The sequence below is a fragment of the Mus caroli genome, chromosome 17 (assembly GCF_900094665.2).
Source record: "Mus caroli chromosome 17, CAROLI_EIJ_v1.1, whole genome shotgun sequence".
NCBI lineage: Eukaryota > Metazoa > Chordata > Mammalia > Rodentia > Muridae > Mus > Mus caroli.
Window position 1 is genome coordinate 33,929,122 of NC_034586.1, and position 19,418 is coordinate 33,948,539.

Genomic DNA, 19,418 nt, shown 5'->3' on the forward strand with positions numbered 1-19,418 from the left:
TTGGTCTCTCCCATCCTTCTCTCCCTTGACTCCTCAGAACCTAATATCAACCCTTTGCCTAAGTCCTCATTATTATTCAAACCATCTTTATGTTCTGCTCCCTGTGTACCGGCTCCACCCACACTAGCCCAGTCTTCTTGCCTCTGGGTCTATACAGTGTTGTTCTCTCTCCCTTGAAATCCCCTGCTTCCTCTTTGCATAGGATGGACTATTTATCTCCAAGACCTCCACTTGGTGTCCCCTCCTTAGAAAACCATCTCTTCTATACGCCTCTGTGCTTCATACTTGTAGAGTTCTTAAATTTATCAAATGGCTGCTTGGCATGGTGGCTCATGCCTGTAATTTCAGCCCTTGGGAGACTGAGGAGGATCTTCAGCTAGATAGCAGTCAGGGATGCATAGCCACACCCTGTCATAACAAACAAATCAAACAAACACAGATGGAAATACAGGTCTTCATTTAAATTTGAGTTTAGGATAAACAATAAATGTTTAATATGTTCCAGATAATATTTCTAGAGTACTTGTACTTTCTAATTTCTTCAACTAAGAGAGGACATAATCTAGGGTTGGAAATAAGAAATAAGGCATCTAGTTCTATTTGAATTCCAGATAATGACTATTTTAATATAAGTACTCTTTTTTTTTAACACTTTACTGCTCAGAAGTTCTCTGAGGCTTGAACTCCTAGGTGTAAATTAAAGTTACCCCAAGTAGATGAACTTGTATGAGTTTGAAAAGCAGAAGTACAGAAGAGGTCATTGTCTTTCAGAGAAAGATGGACAAGTCCCAGTAGACATGAGAGGTTGGTAGCAGGGCAGGGGAACACTGTGCTGTGCTAGAAGTACCTACAAATTCTGACTGATGAGGATTGATCATTAAGTGTCCCTTAAGATGCTTAGGATCTAGTTATGACTTCATGACTTTGAATCTTCCATATCTTTCAATGATTTTATCATCATCTACTTCCCTGAGTTAAATCTCTTGTTCTTTAGAATGCCCACTGGGCTTCTGCTTCCTACCCTGAGCCTGATCTGATATAGCTCACATCACTGTGTACTTCACCTCATCTGTGCTTTTTTAATAGCCCATGCTCTTTTCTTTTATTACCATGGTTGAACCCAGGGCCTTACGCATATTTGACAAGTAGCTGTGTCACTGGGCTCCATCGCCATCCCTGCTACGTATCTCTCTTGCTGCTGGAGCATCAAATTCAATGTTACTGAGCATGGACCTCCTTGCTCGTTCTGTTTCCTAGGATTCCTGGAATCCAACACTGGGTATATCATATGTTATGAGTGTCTGGAACAGCTGCCTATGAGACAGAAAAAAGCCTACTTCTTCACTCCCAAAAGATGAAAATTAGAAAGGGTTCCCCACTTATATATCAGTTATCTTATGATCTCTAATGATTGGGAGCCAGACTAAATCAGCTATATGTGGTACATTTGGAGACATTGGGCAGGTGAAGAAACTTGTTTATTTGTAAGAAGATGATGAGGTGAATGTGAAAGAGAGATAAATAGCATGGAAAACCCAGAATAAGAAAAGGAATGAAGAGGCTAACGAAGGATGAGCTTCTAGATACAGAAAACCTGGGCCAGATAATTTCTCCACTTAAGGTTCAGAACAAAGCAACGTTCTTATCCTGACCCTAAGATACTGCTTCTGGCATCTCTCCTATCCCATGTTGAACCTTCTTGGTCAGTTACAAGACTGCTGCTACCAAGATGACTCTTCCGCAGCTCTTCTCATTATGGGTCCCTCTCGTCTGTCAGAGCTCTGCTCAAATGTCAACAGAGATCCATCTATTATCCTATTAAAGCTACTCTATGCCTCCTCCAGTTAATTCCTGGTATATTAGCCTCTTTATATTCCTCAGAGCAGTTATAATCTATAATTATCTTGCTAATTTATCTGTTTACTTGTCCATTATTAGTTTCTGCCAATACAATTTAAATTGCCCAAGGACAAGAAACCATGTCTGACATCTGCGTTTGTACCCCCATCTCTTCTGACAGTGATAAGAATACATTGGGTGTTTAGAAACAGTTCTTGAATGATCGATCATTCAGTGTGATGAGTGAGTGAATGGTCAGCTCTTGAAGAAATTCTGCTAAGAGGCCATGGAAAATGGAAGAGCCAGAAAACACTAAAGAGAGAGGAATGGAGAGCAGATATTTAGAGGTTGGATAAAGAAGCATTATAATACTTCCAACAGAGACATTATTCACAGGGAGAGAGAGAGTACATGAGCATCCGGGAGGATGAACACCCAACTCTCAGAGGTACTGCTCAAAAGAAGAAGGGAAGATTTGTAAAGAGAGACAGAAAAGAAAGCAAAGGAGAGAGCAAGGCCAGTGGTAGAATATGCCCTTCAATGCACACCCTGCAACTGTAACCCTTCTGAAGTCACAAATGAGTCAGAAGAGAGTCTACTCTGACCCCTTACAACAGTTGCTCCAGAGACCTTCCAAGTATACTAAGAACAGTGACTTGGCACATTCTTTTCTCTAAAATGAGCAGTTACTGAGCTGTGATTGAAGGGAGACCACTATGAATGGGAGTTGAGAAGAGATTGCAGCATTGATCATTTTTTATTCTGTCTCCTAGGTCTTTTAGCACTTTCAGTAGAAAATTTCTCTGATCAGTCTTTTTTGTTTTTCCCCCTACCCTCATTTCACTCAGCCCTCCCATTTACAGGTTATTTCCTCCAGGAAGATTTTCTGAAATCACTTCCTCCTGTCCTCTAATCTGTCTACAGAAAGGACTCTCAGTCCATCCCTCACCCCAGCACACTTGGTGATGGAGACACTTTATCTGTCTGATTACACTCCCTAATTTAGTAATGATAGATTAGGGATGGCGATGGACAAACTTCATCCACTTTATCTCACTTTCCAAGGGCAGGGACTATGACTGTTCTATGATCATTCTTCCAAACACCTCTTCACGCCTACCTCCCCTCCTTGAAGGCTTAAACACTTAGAGACTTTTTAAAAAGAGAAAATGTTACTGATACAGAGGAAAGACAGACTGAGGGATAAACAAAAGGAGTGTAGAAAAAAAAAAAGCAGGAAGGAGAAAGAAAAGGAAGGAGCCTGTCTGACTTCTAACACTCCTTAGTAGCAAGCAGAGGTACTGTGCTGTAACACAGCACCCTAAGTATGCCTATCCTGAAAGGGGTGGGAACAATTGTGTAGGAGGCACCTGCGTTAAGGAGGGGCCGGATTCTGTTTCAGTCAATTGGAGCAAGCCAAGCCAAGACATCTCTCTCTCTCTCTCTCTCTCTCTCTCTCTCTCTCTCTCTCTCTCTCTCTCTCTCAACTCCACTTTCCATTTATGGTCATAGAATGAACTCTGAGGAGGATCGGAGGACTGTTAATAAGGTAAGCTCGTTAGGGCATCTAGAGAGGGAGGGAGAAAGTCTTGAGAAGTAAAATGTTCCTAGCAGCGTCCAGGCCCAAATGCCTTTTCCTTTACCCATGTCCTAGAAGCATCAGGTGTGAACATTTGGAAAGCAGGCTGTTCAGGTGGAGGAAGTCCTCACCACCTGGATACGAACAGGAAGCTAGCTGTGCACTTCTGCAACAGAAAGAGCTCCAGTTCTTCTAGCACCCAAGCATTCACCATCCCGGGCACCTGACAATGAGGAAGAACTACTAATTGATAAGAGTGTCTTTGTCTGGCACCTAGATGAGATAAGTAGTCGTTCGAAGGAAGATCTTCTCACTTTGCCCAATCAACAATGAGTAATCCAACAACTGAGTAGAGACATTGAGACACTGTGCTGGGCATTGGGCCAGGTGTGTGTCAGACAGTTGTAAACATGAAGGCTACATTCCTGCTCCTGTGAGGCTTGTCATCTGCTGGATAGAAGTAAAAACAGGTAAATAGAGTATTGGAGACCAAGATAAAGATGATGAAGATACAAATTTTAAAAGGTAATTAATTCCTTTGAGAAAAATGACTTGAAATTTATTTGGTTTTGAGGCTGGAGATACAGTTCAGTGGGTAAGAGCTTACTGATCTTGTAGCAGCTAGGATTTAGTTCCCAATACCCACACCAGGCGCCTACAACTCCAGATCCAGAGAACCAGACAGCCTCTGGCTTCTGTGTCCCCGTGAATATGTGCACATAAACTCATGCAGGCACATACATCTACAGAGTAATTTTAAAATAAATAAATAAATAAATAAATAAATAAATAAATGCTAATGGATGAAGCCTTCTCTGGGGCTGGATATGTAGCTCAATAATAAATTACTTACCCAGCAGGTGTGAGACCATGGCATCCATCCCTAACACTGGAAAACAAGAGTCCTCTCTGACTATGTTGCCTTTGTGATGAGACCTGAATGAGATGTCGGAGAGAGATATTCGAAGCTTTCTCTAAAGTGAAGGAACAATAAGTGTGGAGACTGTACATCTAGACCAGCCTTGGAATGGTCAAGGAACAGGAAACTTAAAGGCACTGCAGTCAGAACAGAAGAAACAAAACAGGAGGGGGCGGGTCTACTACAGAATCATGATGCAAGACATCACGCAAGAGCTTGAAAGCTGCTGATGTCCGTCACTCATGTCCAGAGGTTCTGCTTCACTGGTTGGAGGTGTCACCCAAGAAATCAGAAACTTAGGTGTCTCTGGTGGTTTCGATGTCCAAACAAGGCTGTGAAGCATTGTCAAGAGAAGATCTTGAGGGCTATGGCAAGGCACTTGGACTGAAGGAACTCAGAGGTGTTTTTCTGGTACTCACATCCAGAAAGAACTCTGTTAAGAGCTGTTGAAGGTAGAAATAGTTAATGTAAATGAAATAATGCAACTGAGCATAGTGTCACATGCCTTTAATGCCCCACTGAGGAGGCAGCAATAAGCTGGTTCTCTGTGAGTTCGAGGCCAGAATGCTTTACATAGTAAGTTCTGGGACAGCTAGAAACATAGTGAGACCTATTTTACAAAAAAGAAACGAAGAGGAGAAGAAGAGGGGGAGGAGGAAGAAGATGAGGAGGAGGACAGGAGACAAAGAGAGACCAACAAGTCGGTGAAGAAAAGCAGTAAAATCCAGATATCAGAATAAAACAGACATACATGGTGTAGTATGATGTTATATACCTGTGATATTAGCATTCAACTAGGCTGTGGTAAGAGGATTTCAAGTTTGAGGCTAATATGAGCTACATAGCAAATTTAGGTCAGCCTGGGGCTACATAGAAGACTACGTCTTTTTTTTTTTTTTTTTTTTTTTTTTTTGAGACAGGGTTTCTCTGTATAGCCCTGGCTGTCCTGGAACTCACTTTGTAGACCAGGCTGGCCTCGAACTCAGAAATCCGACTGCCTCTGCCTCCCGAGTGCTGGGATTAAAGGTGTGTGCCACCACACCCGGCAAGACTACATCTTAAACAAAATAAAGTTAACAGTAACAAACACACAAATACAGACCCCAAATGCAAGAGACAAGGAGAATGGACTATCGTGTGTGTATTAATTTCTTATAGCTTCTGCAATAAACTTACCACAAAGCTTAGTGGGTTGTTTTTTTTTTTATTTTACCACACAATCATTTAAAAATTTTTATTTCAAAATGACCTATAGCAGCTTCTAGACACAAAGTTTAGAGTTTTAACACACATGATTGTTTTGTTATCAAGCCCAGAGCCTTGTGCATTCAAGGAAAGCACTATACCATTGTGTGTGTGTGTGTGTGTGTGTGTGTGTGTGTGTGTGTGTGTGTGTGTGTGAATATATGCCACATGTGTGGGTGCCCAGAAGATCTGAAGTTATACCTGCCTGTGAGTCATCTGATGTGGGCTCTGGACCTAATTCAGGTCTTCGGGAAGAGTAGCAAACACCTTTAACTGTGCGACCAACTCTCCAGCCCTCACATTTGCTGTCTTTTAAGTCTTTAGTTCATAAGTCTGTAAAGGGTCTCACTGGGATAAAATTAAGGTCTCAGCAGGACATGGCTCCTAACGGATCATTGAGTGCCTAATCCCTTCTCTTAGTTTTTGCTGCTTCTTTGCATCATGGCTCCCTTCCTCACCTGTCAATGCCAGTAATGTATGGGGGCTGGAGCGACAGTTTAATGGTTAATAGTGTGTGTCTCAGTTAGGGTTACCGCTGCTGTGGTGAAACGCCATGACTGAACAACAACTTGAGAAGGAAAGGGTTTATTTTGCCCACGCTTCCATATAACAGTTCATCATCTAAAGCAGGGAGGACAGGCACTCAAGCAGTACAGGAACCTGGAGGCAGGAGCCAATGCAGAGGCCATGGGCAAAGGCTGCTTCTTGGCTTGCTTCTTATGGCTTCTTTCACCTAAATTCTTATAGAATCGAGGACCACCAGCTCACTTCCCTCATGTGGAGTCCTCTCCCTCATAGATCACTAATTATGAAAATGCCCTACAGCTGAATCTTATGGTGACATTTTCTCAATTGAGGCTTCCTCCTCTCCAGCAATTCTAGCTTGTGTCAAGCGGACATAAAACTATCCTGCGCAAAGTACTTGCTACATCTGCAGAGGACCTGAGTTAGGTTCCTAGCTCCCACTCTGGGTGGCTCACAACTGCCTTTGAGTCCAGCTTCAGGAGATATGATAACATCTTCTGATGACCTTTCCTTGCATCCTTTCATACAGATACATACACATCAATAAAAAGTGTGTGTGTGTGTGTGTACATGTCAGCAATGTCGGTCTGAGAACTTTAAGAATGCTTGCAATTACAGTGGATTCACCTATGTACTCTGGGAAGTCTCCCTACTTTAAGCTCAACCAATCATCAAACATAGTACAACCTCAACTTAATTCTGTTTCTAAGGAAGGCAATGTCTTCTTCAGTTTCTAGGAATTGGATGAAGTGTCTTGCGTGGCATGGTACCATTCTACCTGCATAGAGATGCATCTTTTGTGAAACAGATTTAGATTGTGCTGGGTCTTTTTTTTTTTTTTTAAGTTGGAATGGGAGTTGTTTTTTGAGATAGTTTCATATGCAGCCCAAGTTGGCGTGGAACTCATGGCAATCCTTTTGCCTCATGCTCCTGAGTTCTGGGATTGCAGGCATGCACCAAACACACCCAACCTCATATTTTGCTGGTGCATTCTGATGTTGCACTGGGAGGTCTGTGTTTGTTTGTGGAGGTTTGTTTATCATGGTGTCACATTTCAGTACCTCTCTAGTAACTGTGGGGGAGGAAGAAGGGTGCCTGGAAGGGGTGCCCAATAAAGTGCTGCTGCTCTGTAAAGCCCATGCCTTGTTTTGTTATTATCATCAACAATAAAACTAATGACAAGGTTCCTCTCTGGTTATTTTGGTTGAGTGTTCATCTGTCCCTCAACAACCTCCTGATGTACAATGTTATGAGACTCCTGAGATATGTTTGTAATGCCTGTACTGTATGAGTGTATCTATCTATAGGCTTGTGCATACTGAAGTGGGACACCAATGATCATTATACACATGCAACAGTGTTTGTGGTCACATATGGGGACAAACAGAGCTTTTCCAGAAATTCCTAAATGTCCAGGTAGAAAGGCTAGGAAAAGAGAAAGGGGAGCTAGGAAAAGGAGAGAACAGGAAGAAAGAGAGGAGAGGAGGAAGAGATGGTGATAGAGGTGAGGGTGGGTACAAGGAAAGATCAGAAATGAAGGCATAAGGGAGCTCCCAGGATCTGCCACTTAAATTTAAAATAAACAAATAGGTAAGTTGATTCCCTTGATGATCCGGGTCTCTGGGCCTCTGAGATCAGTTGAAATGAGTAATTGTCAGGTACAAAGTAAAGGTGAACAAGAAAGTTGAAACTAAAAACACAAAGGAAAAGCACAGAGAAAATGGAAACGAGAGAGAGAGAGAGAGAGAGAGAGAGAGAGAGAGAGAGAGAGAGAGAGAGAGAGAGAGAGAGAGAGAGAGAGAGAGAGAGAGAGAGAGAGAGAGAATGGGGATAGAGCCTGAAGTTGAGAGGCAAGAGTGTGTAGGCGCCTGCTTCCAGCTCTTCTCCAGAAGCCTGCGTGTCCCCAGACCTTAATAGGCAAGGCAGGAAGATGGAAGGCAGAGAGGCGCCAGGAGTGACAACCACACGCCAACACTCAGAGGCCTGCCAAAGCCACACAGTCCAGGACCCAAGCTTCCGGGCCCCCAACCCCCAGATGTAGGTGTGCCAGCCACCTGGGATGACTCATACCCTGGCAATGTGAGCATGCATGCCAAGAGCGAGCCTGGGCATCCTGCCCACCAAAAGCACACCACAGGCCAAGGGGGGAGATTCACGCTCTTCAGGGACTCACGGGGGCTACCAAACCCAATAGTGCTACCTTGCCCACAGCGCATGCCCTGGTGCTCACCTCCAAGGTTCTAGAACCTAGGTGTCTCAGTCTTCACACCCTGCTGCCCCAAACCCTACTAGGGAAGCTGGAGAACCAGATGAGGCATTACGCAAGGTCTGCTGTTTACCTCCTGCACCGGGCCTCCTCCCTCCCTATAAAACCTGACGTGGTGAGGAGACGCTCTGAGTCCGATCTGGGTAACCGAGGCAGCCCGGGAGAGGGGTAGATAGGAGGTGCGAAGTGAATGAGGGAGGCGCAGCGAGGGGCGTCAAGTCAGCACGCAGCGGGCGTGGTCCGCCACTTGCGAGCTCGGGGGCGGCTGAGGACTAGGGTGCGTCGGGACCCCTGCTTTCCATGGAGGCTCCCGAGCTGGGCCCGGGGTTGGTGGAGCGTCTGGAGCAGCTGGCGACGTGTCCGCTGTGCGGGGGCCCCTTCGAGGACCCAGTCCTGCTGGCGTGCGAACACAGCTTCTGCCGTGCGTGCTTGGCGCGCTGCTGGGGGTCCCCGGCGGCGTCCGACTCGGAGGCGGCGCCCCCTTCCTGCCCGTGCTGTGGGCAGCCATGCCCCAGACGCAGCCTGAGGTCCAACGTGCGACTGGCAGTGGAGGTGCGCATCAGCCGCGGGCTGCGTGAGAAACTGGCGGAGCCCGGAGCCCGGGCCGGGAGACGACGCGGTGGCCGCATCCCCACCATGGGTTGCCTGGATCCCCACGGAGAGGTAAGGCGCCTTCTCCGGTTCTGGTTGTTGGTGAAGAGGAGGTTTGTGGGTGCCCTAGCAAAGGTGGGAGCCATACTTTTCGCTCTGAAGCCCTAATGGAAATATAGGTGGCAGACAGCTTGGCACCAGGAAAGCGGAGGCAGGAGGATTGCTCAAGTTCAGTTTGATAGACATAGCGAGTTCCAGTACAGAAATGGCTACATAGAAAAGATAAAGGAATTTTAAATAAGAATTTTAAGAAAGGAAGGAAGGGGGGAGGGAGGGAGAAAGACTGGCCAAGTCTTGAGTGAGTAGTTTGAGAAAGGGAGGTAGGACAGGCTGGAAGAAATTGACACTCGGTCAGGGGAGGAGGAGGCTGGAGGGAAGAGGTTGTAGAGGCAGAAAGAAACAGGCTAGTGGCAGTAAGAACGCTGAGCCCCCTAGAGATCTCAGAAGCCTCCTGGAGAGCCGGGGTGGGAGCCAGAAAGGGGAGTGGGGTGCGGACACCCGGATTAGGGAAAGGAGCAGCCCAGGGAGGGTGGTGATAGGACCCAATGAACAGAGAATCACTGGAGCCAAGGTTGACACTGGGTGCAGAAAAAGCAGAAATGGAGGGATGGGAAATTAGGACTCTCATGCGAGTGTGTGTATGTGTGTGTGTGTGTGTGTGTGTGTGTGTGTGTGTGTGTGTGTGTGTATGAAATCAATGTGCCTCAAGTGAGGCAGGGGTTCCCCTAACAAGCCATAGCCGAACTGTGGGTTGTTATTGTTCTCAGCTCCTCCCAGATCCCCAGGCACGGGCGGAAACAGGTGGAAGCTAGGTCCGGGTGAACAGCTGGCAGGCCTCTTACTAGTCTCCACGTTGCAGCCATAAAGTTTTCCACTAGGCCCTCCCTGAGCCCCTTAGACACCAACCACTCCTATTCCTTTACAGTACCTCAAGACTATCCATCTGGCTTTTTCCCCCCTTAGCAGCCCTCCCGCCCTGGGTCTGGCTTCCGCCCTTTGAAGGCTTTACAGACCTAATTAGTCTAGGTGTAATTGCCATCCTCTCTTCTTCCTGCCACACTGGCCTTCCTGGCCATCCTCTCTGGAATCAGAAAAGAGCGATGGAGGAAGCCCGGTGTTTGGAGGGGGAGAGAATCCAGCGCCCTCTTCCGGCTGCCATGGCTCCCTACAAAATCTGTAGGGTCTCTTAGGACACTTCGGAGATCAGGGGCCTGAGGGTACAGAGACATAATAAAACAAAGAGCCCAATAAACGCCACTGCGCTTTTAAGACAAAAAGGAGAGCAGCTTTATTGTTACGCTTTTATATAACAACTCTTAGCTCAAGGAATATGGGTGTGCGTCCCTTTTGTGGTGACGGGGTGGACATACATCTGGAAGACACGCTGGTAACTAAAGGAGGAGAGCCTACTAAAAGAGAGTGTGGGCCTGGGAAGATTAAACAAGAGGTAAGAAGTAGTTATGTTGAGGCTGTGGAAGGATGGAGAAGGCATATAACAGTCTGGATGAAGCTAGGAGCCTGGGGAGAAAGTGATTTTGGAGTAGGCAGAAGTAAAGGACATGAAAGAAGAAGGGAGAACTGAAGAGAAAAATGGAGCAGAGCAGGCAGGGTGTTGGGGGAGGGGCGGGGACGGGGGAGATGGTTTTAAAGGTGGGAAGGTATCAAGCAGTCAGAGTTCACCTGAGGCCGAGGGGAGGATGTCCCTCAGTATGAACTCACACCTATGTTTTCTTCTGCCCCGACCAGGATATGAGGAAGACATGGAGACGGTGAGTTCCATTTTTGTTTGTTTTTTCCTTTCCACTACCTACAGCCATAGCCATGGCCTTCTCTCCAGACTCCTATCTTTACCTCCACTTAGCAACAGGCTTTCTGGGGTGTAGCCTCACCTGTTTCTGTGAAAAGTGAGTGGGTTAGGATCATCAGAAGCAGCATCAGAAAGGCAGGGATGCCAAGAACTTCCTGACCCTTCCTTCATCTCTCCAGATTCGATGTCCCAGCACCCAAGCCATCTAACTCAGTGGAGGATCTCCCTGAAGATTACCCCGTAGTCAAAAACATGCTTCACAGGCTGACAGGTGAGGAGGGGAGGGAGTGGATCATAACCTATGCTCTGTTTGCTCCCTCTTAGCTCTAGAAAATGCTCAAGTGCACTTTGGTATCAGTTTTGACTTCCTACAGCTGAAATAATGAAGTGTCACAAATAGGTGGCTTGAACAACCACCATCCGCACTTCAAAGTCTAGAGATAGAAGTCTGAGGGCTAAGGAGAAATCTGTTCCATGCTCTCTTCTGGCTTCTGGAAGCCTCCTCAGTCCTTCCTTGGTCCACAGATGGTCTCACCTGGGCTTCCTTCTAGGTACCTGTCTCTGTGTGCAAGTGTCTCCACTCTCTTTTAAGATAGAAATCATACTGCATTAGGGCCCACTGTAATAATCTCAGTTTTTAACCTGATTACCTTTGTGAAAATCCTCCCCTCAAACACACACATGCATAAAGTAAATTCAGAAAATTGGGGAACAAAATTGACACCCTATCCCTTTTAAAGAGTCTCTAAGTATCCCAGGCTGGCATGGACCTCTAGTCCCTGTCTTTGCCTCTAATGTGCTGAGGCTGTGCATATGTATCTCCACACCTGGACAGAAGGCACAATGTAACCCAGAGCAATATCCTTAATTCCTCAGATCTCAGCCACGTTCCCTCACGTTTTTTATGTACCTCCAGACAGTACAAGATCACTCTCAGGAATCCCTGCTTCCACCTCCTCCCATTCTTGGAAAGGGGTCAAGACTCCAGCATCTCCTCTATCCCTTCTGTGCTCATTCCCAAGGTAGCTCTCCAGATGTTCCATTCCTTAGTCACCCCTCCATCTCACTTAATACAAATTCCTCCTAACTCCTAATCCAGAAGTATTTCCTGAAAGCATCCCATACCTACAAGGCCAGTGACTTTCTGGTCCCTTAGGCAATTTCTGTATCTCCTCTGACCACACCTCCTATAGAAATGGGCCTGGCCTTGAAGGTTAATGGGCTGGTTTTACTGGATACCTTGGATTCCTCCCTTTGCCCTTCCTTTAAATCACTCTAGTTCCTATCTGGTATCAGTCTCTCTCAGGTATCAGTCTCTCTCAGTAGTCTACCTGACCTGGCTCCCATACCCAACCCAGATTCAAGGTTTTTGCTTTGTGTTGTTGTTGACACAGGGTCTTACTATGTAGTCCTAACGGGCCTGGAACTTGCTATACAAGCTGGCCTCGAACTCACAGAGTTTTGCCCTCTTTGCTTCCCAAGTGCTGGGATTAAAGCCACCACACTTGCAGATTCAAGTATTAGTCATCATTCTCCCTATAAGTCCCATCCGCCACTCTTCCACCAACACCACAAACCAGCCTCCCCTCGGGTCTCCATGCTGGGTTCTTTGACCAGCATAGTCTTTGTCCAAGTCCAGTTCCACAAAAGTGGTGGATCAGAGCACAAAGTGGCTTAGTGTCTTCCGATCCTGGTCGCCCTTTGAGCTGCGAGAGGACTCAAGCACGTCTGCTCTTCTCCACCCTTCTCTCTCTAGACTTAAAAAAGCTTATCATGTGTTGTCCCCCCTGTCCCCTCTTCTGCAGCTGACCTGACGCTCGACCCTCGCACTGCACACCGTGATCTGCTCATCTCCTCGGACTACCGCGGCGTGAGTCTGGCTCCACCCGGAACGCCTGCGCCGCTGGACAGCCCGGCGCGCTTCGATCAGCTCCCGGCCGTGCTGGGTGCGCAGGGCTTCGCGTCAGGCCGCCACTGCTGGGAGGTGGAGACCGCGGAAGGCGCGTCCTTCAGAGACTCTACAGCTCAGGATGAGAACGCGGGAGAAAGCTGCTACGCCGTGGGCGCTGCCGGGGAGTCCGTGACGCGCAAGGGCCTCATCAAGCTGTGCCCATCGGAGGCTATATGGGCCGTGGAGGGCCGCGGCGGCCGCTTGTGGGCGCTCACGGCTCCAGAGCCCACTCTGCTAGGTGGTGCCAGGCCCCCGCCGCAGCGCATTCGCGTGGACTTGGACTGGGAGCGGGGTCGTGTGGCCTTCTATGACGGCCGCTCATTGGACTTGCTCTTCGCCTTCCAGGCGCCGGGCCCGCTCGGGGAGCGTGTCTTCCCGCTGCTCTGCACTTGTGACCCGCGTACCCCGCTGCGTATCTTGCCGGGAGAAGCCTGAGCCTCAGGTCTCTAGCTCCTACCCTACCCTAGTAGTCCAGATGGCCTCGAGGCTACTTCTGTCCCTTGCACAAATCCTCACCTATTTCAGTGACCTTGTCTGTGCACCTATCAGGAGTATTAATAAGCACCCTTTGCCCACTCACATTCTCCCAAATCAAAACCTCAACTGGCTTGTACATTCGTGCCTTTAAGCCAGTCTAGTCCTGAGTCTCCACGACCGAAGACCTTTTTCTTGAGTCCCTTTTCCGTACCATTCTAGGCCAGGCTAGAGAAAGAGGCTCTGCTTGTACCACCAGTGTTGGGAAACAGTCCTAATTTACCTCCAATCCCAAAAGGCTCAGGGCATGATGCACAGCAGGAAGTCTGCAGCTTCCTGCTCATGTCCACTCTGAGAATTCTCAGGAAAAAGTCTTCCTAAGACATTTAACTCATAAATAACCTAAGCTGCGCAGCTCAAACCTGAAGCCTAAAACATAAATTCTAGGATATGTATGCAAGCCAGTCTATACTCAACCTTTCATTTATGACTGTTTCCTATGCTCGTGGCCTTTTCCCATTGAACACCCTCTTGGAACTTCATCTTGCACATAAAAGAACTAATGGTGCTACCTCCCTTCTCAACCCGGGAGCAGCTCAGGCATCCCAAACATTCTGTATAGTCTCCCATCCTTCCCTTGTGTATAAATGGGCCTGTATTTAACACGTTGTGCAATGTTGGGTTATTTATTTTGTGCATCTGTGGCAATAAATGAGATCTAAGTGGTGTCATGGGTTTTGCTGATTTCTGTACTGTGCACAGCTAGAGGCCTGGAGGGCAGTACCCAGATCCTAGCACCAGCCGGGGAGGGCTGAGAGAGCAAGACACCTGGGTTGGCAGACACCAAAGCCTAGGCAGGAAAGGGTAGGAGCGTACTGCAGGGGCCTGTCCCCTCATCTCTTTGCTTTCTCCCTCTTTCCTTTTAGGGACCCAGACCCCTAGGACACCAATGCTGAAGCTCAAAGATTAAAGGCTGAGAAAATCATTGGCTCTAAGTCAGTGGTCTCAGCCAGCTTTGTCAGAAATGTTATATTCAGGACATGGCTATTTTTTGGTTCCACTTTCCATTAGGTGTGAATGACAAAGACCTCTCCTAACTCCTTTGGAGAGCCATAAGGGGTAAGAGGAGCAGAAGGGCCAGGGAACCCTATAGTCTCCACACAACCTTACATCCCACAGGCAAGAACTAAGATTTAGGAAAACTGCGTCAGTAGAAGAACCATAAGCCAGGATTAATATGCAGAACTGGGGTGCAAGATTGCCTGGAATCTGATTGGAGCCCTGGCAGTGAAAGCTGGGACCGTTGAAAACCCAGTTGAAGTGCTTGGGACTCAAGCTGAGGGTGCAGGTGGCCAAGATACTGGATCCCAGGACAGGTAGTTTGGCAGTGAGAACAAAAGGGATAGACTGGGACCAAGATGCCTGGATCCCAGGCATGGGAGCAAACTGTAGGGAAGGAGGGGCTGGGAGAACCCAGAAGCCTGGGTTCTGGAACAGCAGCAAGTCAGAATTCCAGGATCTGTATCCACCCTCCTCTTCCTCTTCTCTATCACTCAGGAGACGGAAGAAGGGGGCAGGAGAAGGGAGGCCATGGGTGGAGTCCCCATGTCAGATGGATACATTTGGGGCCAGGCAGACACATGAATGGTGAGAGGGATTTAGTGCTGCATAGGTCCTGGAGGGGGCTGAGAGGGATCAGGAGGCTGTGGAGGAGTGGTTGGGGTGGGTCCTGGGGTTGTAGGACGCCGTCCTTTGCGGTGACCCCGTACACAGTGCGTATGACCACAGCCTTCCTCTTCATCCTCATCACTCTCGGTGGAGCTCTCACCAAAGGCCCGAGGCTTCTCATAAATACAGCAGCCTGAATGGAGAGAGAGAGAGAAAGCCAGTTAAGAAGGATGAAGAGCAGTGTTCAGTCAGTTTCATTTCCACCAGATCTGTGTGAAAACCTCTCCCTACTTTTCTGGAATCCAGCCGCCTTAGCCTCTTCCCCCAGGAACTCAAGAGAGAGTCAGAAAAACCTGACTCCCTTCTGCCATGGCTTGCCCCTGCCCCTGCCCCCACCCCTAACTCCAGGCAGTTGGTACTGCATAGTTTTATCCCCACCCAGTTTTCTTTCCAACCAAGAACTCGGGACACTGGGCCACCCACACTCACATTTCGACGAGCGGCGCCCCATATGCTCATTGTCCACAGTGTCACTCGACCACTCCACCTTCTTCTCTGGCTTGCGTTTCCGAAGTTTAATGGTTAGGCTCCGATTCTCCTGAAAAGTTAAAAGAGGTGTGGGCCCATCTGACTCACTTCCTCTTGACTTTTCCTGTTTCCTATGGAACCTCTTTTTTCTCTTCCCTGGCTCAGTCAGTAACACACTCCATGCCCCTGGAGAGGCAAGACAGCCTGTTTGTGGGGAGTATGAATCCCTGTTCTTGATAACCAATAGTATGCAAAGAAGGCAATTCTTAAACTAGGGAAGGTGCCAGCAAATCGGCAAAGTAAGGTACAACCATCGCTATCACCCTTGGTGGCATTAATATATGAATGTTATTTTCTCCCTTTCCTGTGACTGGCCTTTGACATCACTTTCTTCTCCACACCTCTTATTCATGTTCTAAAGAGACTGAGGTGTGTAATCTCAGCACTTGGGAGACTGAAATGGCCTCTACAACATGGTAGAGCTATTTTCTCAGAATAAAATAAAATAAAGCAGGGATGGGGAGACATCTCTGTTGGTAAAACTCTTTTTGTGCAAGCATGAAGACCTGAGTTTGATCCCTTGTATCCACGGGAACAAAAACAACAACAAAAAGTCAAATGTGGTGGTGGTGGTGCAAAAAGGCCGATCTCTTGCTAGCCAGACTAGCCTATTTGGCCAGCTCCAGGCACAATGACTCTGTATCATATGTAAATAAATAAATAAATAAATATAGACCATGTCTCAGACATCTGAGGTTAACTTCCGGCCCACACACACACACATCAAAATAAAACAAATATCCAAAACCCTCCTCCTACAAAGAAAGCCTTCATTCTTTCTTCTCTCATCTTCAAGCCCAGGGCTCCCTAATCCTATCCACTTATTCTTTAACATTCTGGCATCTCTGGTAGTAACTACTAAACTACTAATCTCCTTCAGCCCAGACATTGTCAAACCCAACGCATCTTTCGCCCTTTGAAAGCAATTTGTTTTTGCAAAAGTTGTTTGCTCATTTGCTTCTCTCCTCCCTGATCTGTCAAAACATACTTCACCTTATTCTCTTGTTTCCTCATTCCCTCCGCTTTAACACGCACCCATTCCATGACTATCTATTGGTAAGCACTATTGGTAAGTACTCGTTCTGTACGTTTGCCTCCAAAACCATGCCTTCTCAAATGGCGTTTCACTTCCTCCCAGTACCTTTCTGGCTCCTTAGCCCAGTTTCCGTTTATTACGTACATAGACCACCACCCCAAGCCGTAACACCTATACTCTAATTGTAACAATCCTTGACCAGTCACTTGAACCATTTGAGCGGCTCCAAGCATCTCTATTTAGTTCCTTGCGATTTTCCCAATAAGAGTAAACCCCACATGATGTCCCAGATCCCAAACCCACCAACTTTCCAAACCCCCGTCCCCCTCCCAGTGCCTCCCAGACCCCTAAATAGCCCCCCTGCCCGCCTTTCTCACGGGCTCGGTTGTCACGGTAACCGTTGTCTCAGTGACGGTCTCACTCATCCCGGCCCCTGCCTCCGCCATGGCTAAAGCGAAAAGCGAGGAAGCGGGATGAGACACCCTTTCCTTTTTCTGCGCCTTAGAGATCTAAGAGAACCGGTACACGACTCGGAATAGAGGCCAGGATGCTCTGGCTTCTCAATCTCCCCTACTCCTCCAGGGCCTCTGCTTCCCCACCCCTGGGGAAAACCTGTCCAACCCCACTTCCGGCCTTTCACTTCCGGGTGTGACGCATGCTGCAGAACACAGTTTCCCTTCCCCACCACCGCCTGGGTCAAAGTAGGCGTCGCCAGAATAGTTCCGCCGTAATGCAATAGTGCGCAGACGCCAGGTTGGCAGAAGTGATGTCATTGTGAGGGTGGGGCTAGGCAGGGCTTAAATTCATTGGCTGGTCAACTCGGGGCCGCCCTGCTGAAAGGATGAGGTCTGTGTGCCTAGAATCCTTACCCTATCTGCTGTATCCTTAAACTTAGGTGAAAAAAAAAAAAAAAAATAGATGGGACAGGGAGCTATCTCCAAATTCCTTTTTATCATTCTGTCAAGGAACGGTTTTCCAGGAGCAGGAAATACAGTGGGTTCTAGCCATCTCCCTGTTTGTTGATATCGCAGTGAAGGTACACTAAACCTGAAATTTTTTGACTGTAGTAGGCCCTAAGATTAAAGCGTGAAACACCTAGATTACCATTTAGCTCCCAGTTTGAGGAATGCAAAGGTTAGATGCAGGGGGCAGAATAACATTCAAATTCATCTGGTTAAATTTTGTTAAATCTCTCCACTATCCATCCCAAAATACCAGTTTTTGTTTCCTTACAATGACAAACTAGATTTAGATAAGATATATGTATAATACATATAAGTACATCTTTTTTTGTATTGTCCTTGTAATGGTTTACATTTAGGCTTACTATGCTCGAGAGTCCAAACCGGGGCAGGGGGCTCTAATTTGTAAGCTCCTAGCTTGTACAAACTGTATCCTGGCAGCCCACCTACCTTTTTTTTTTTTTTTTTTTTTTTACCAGACATTGAAGTTTGTTTGTTTTTTTTTTTTTTTTCTTTCCAAATAGGGTTTCTTTGTGTAGCCTTGGCCCTTTTGGAACTCTCTCTGTAGACCAGACTGGCCTCAAATTCAGAAATTTACCTGCTTATGCCTCCTCCAGTGTTGGGATTAAAGGTCACCACCACCACCCAACAAAGAATTATTTTATTATTATTTTTATTCACTTTACATCCTGCTCACTGCCCCTCTCCCAGGAACTCCCCCCCACAATTCTTCCCCCATCCCCTTCCCCTTCTCCTCTGAGTTGGTGGGATCCCCCTGGGTATCCCCGCACCCTGACACTTCAAATTTCAGCGACGCTAGGTGCTTCCTCTCCCACTGAGGCTAGAGAAGGCAGCCCAGCTAGAAGAACCTGTCCCATGTACAAGCAACAGCTTTTGGGATTGTCCCTGATCCAGTTGTTTGGGACCCGCATGACAACCAAGTTGCACATCTGCTACATATGTGGGGGGAGGACTAGGTCCAGCCCATGTATGCTCTTTGCTTGGTAGTTCAGATTCTGAGAGTCCTAAGGGTTAGTTGACTCATTTGGTCTTCCTATGATGTTCTTATTCCCTTTGGGGCTTGAAATCCTTCCTCCTATTCTTCTATAAGAGTCCCCAAGCTCCTTCCATTGTTTGGCTATTGTTTGATTGTTGTTTGATTATTGTTTGTTTTGTTTTTTGAGACAGGATTTCTCTGTGTAGCCCTGGTTGTCCTGGAACTCACTCTGTAGACCAGGCTGGCCTTGAACTCAGAAATCCGCCTGCCTCTGCCTCCCAAGTGCTGGGATTAAAGGCGTGTGCCACCACGCCCGGCAGCTACGGGTATCTGTATCGAGTCAGCAGCTGGGTGGAGCCTCTCAGAGGACAACATGCATGGTATGTACTCACTTATAAGTGGATATTATCCACAAAATACAGGTACCACAGTACACTCCATGGCCCAAGTGAGGACTCTTGAATCTCATTTCGAAGGGGGAATAGTCATAAATCAGATGGAGGAAGGGAACTGGGAAGGTGGGGGAATGGGGTGGAGTCAGGATCCAGTGTGGGGAAGGACAGGAGAGTTGGCTAGATGGCCATGAATGGAAATCTGCAACTAGCAGGGTTGAGGGGTTGGGGGAGAACTTCCCAGGATGAGGCAGAGACCTGGGATAGAGGAGGCACCTAAGAATCAATGGAGGTGACCTTAGCCGTGATTCACACATCAGGGACATGGAATCTGAAGAGCCCCCCTCCTGTACTCAGGCAGGACCTCAGTGGATCAATAGACACACCAATCCACCCACAAAACTTTGAACCCGATATTTATCCTGTCTATAAGAAAGACAGGCACAGGGGATGGAGCAGAGGCTAAGGGGTGGCCAACCAATAACCCTGTCCAACTTGAGACCCATCCCATGGGCAAGC

The 19,418-nt window shown here is 47.4% G+C and overlaps 2 protein-coding genes across 3 annotated transcripts; one reads left to right on the plus strand and one right to left on the minus strand.

Moving 5' to 3' along the window:
* The first annotated feature begins 8,493 nt into the window (after nucleotides 1-8,493).
* Nucleotides 8,494-13,983, plus strand: Rnf39 (ring finger protein 39). Its single transcript, XM_021149179.1, has 4 exons — nucleotides 8,494-9,036; nucleotides 10,771-10,793; nucleotides 11,011-11,102; nucleotides 12,637-13,983. The coding sequence occupies exons 1-4, from the start codon at nucleotides 8,674-8,676 to the stop codon at nucleotides 13,215-13,217; spliced, it is 1,059 nt and encodes a 352-aa protein (XP_021004838.1). The 5' UTR covers nucleotides 8,494-8,673; the 3' UTR covers nucleotides 13,218-13,983.
* Ppp1r11 (protein phosphatase 1 regulatory inhibitor subunit 11) lies at nucleotides 13,927-17,280 on the minus strand. 2 transcript variants are annotated; one of them, XM_021149193.1, is made up of 3 exons: nucleotides 16,926-17,280; nucleotides 15,414-15,522; nucleotides 13,927-15,117 (listed from the first exon to the last, which is right to left on the minus strand). In XM_021149193.1, exons 1-3 carry the CDS (start codon nucleotides 16,992-16,994, stop codon nucleotides 14,915-14,917), a joined length of 381 nt encoding a protein of 126 aa, XP_021004852.1. In that variant the 5' UTR covers nucleotides 16,995-17,280; the 3' UTR covers nucleotides 13,927-14,914. The 2 variants fall into 2 exon arrangements, with proteins under 2 accessions (XP_021004852.1, XP_021004853.1); XM_021149194.2 differs by lacking the exon at nucleotides 16,926-17,280 and adding an exon at nucleotides 16,506-16,844.
* Nucleotides 17,281-19,418: the final 2,138 nt, after the last annotated feature.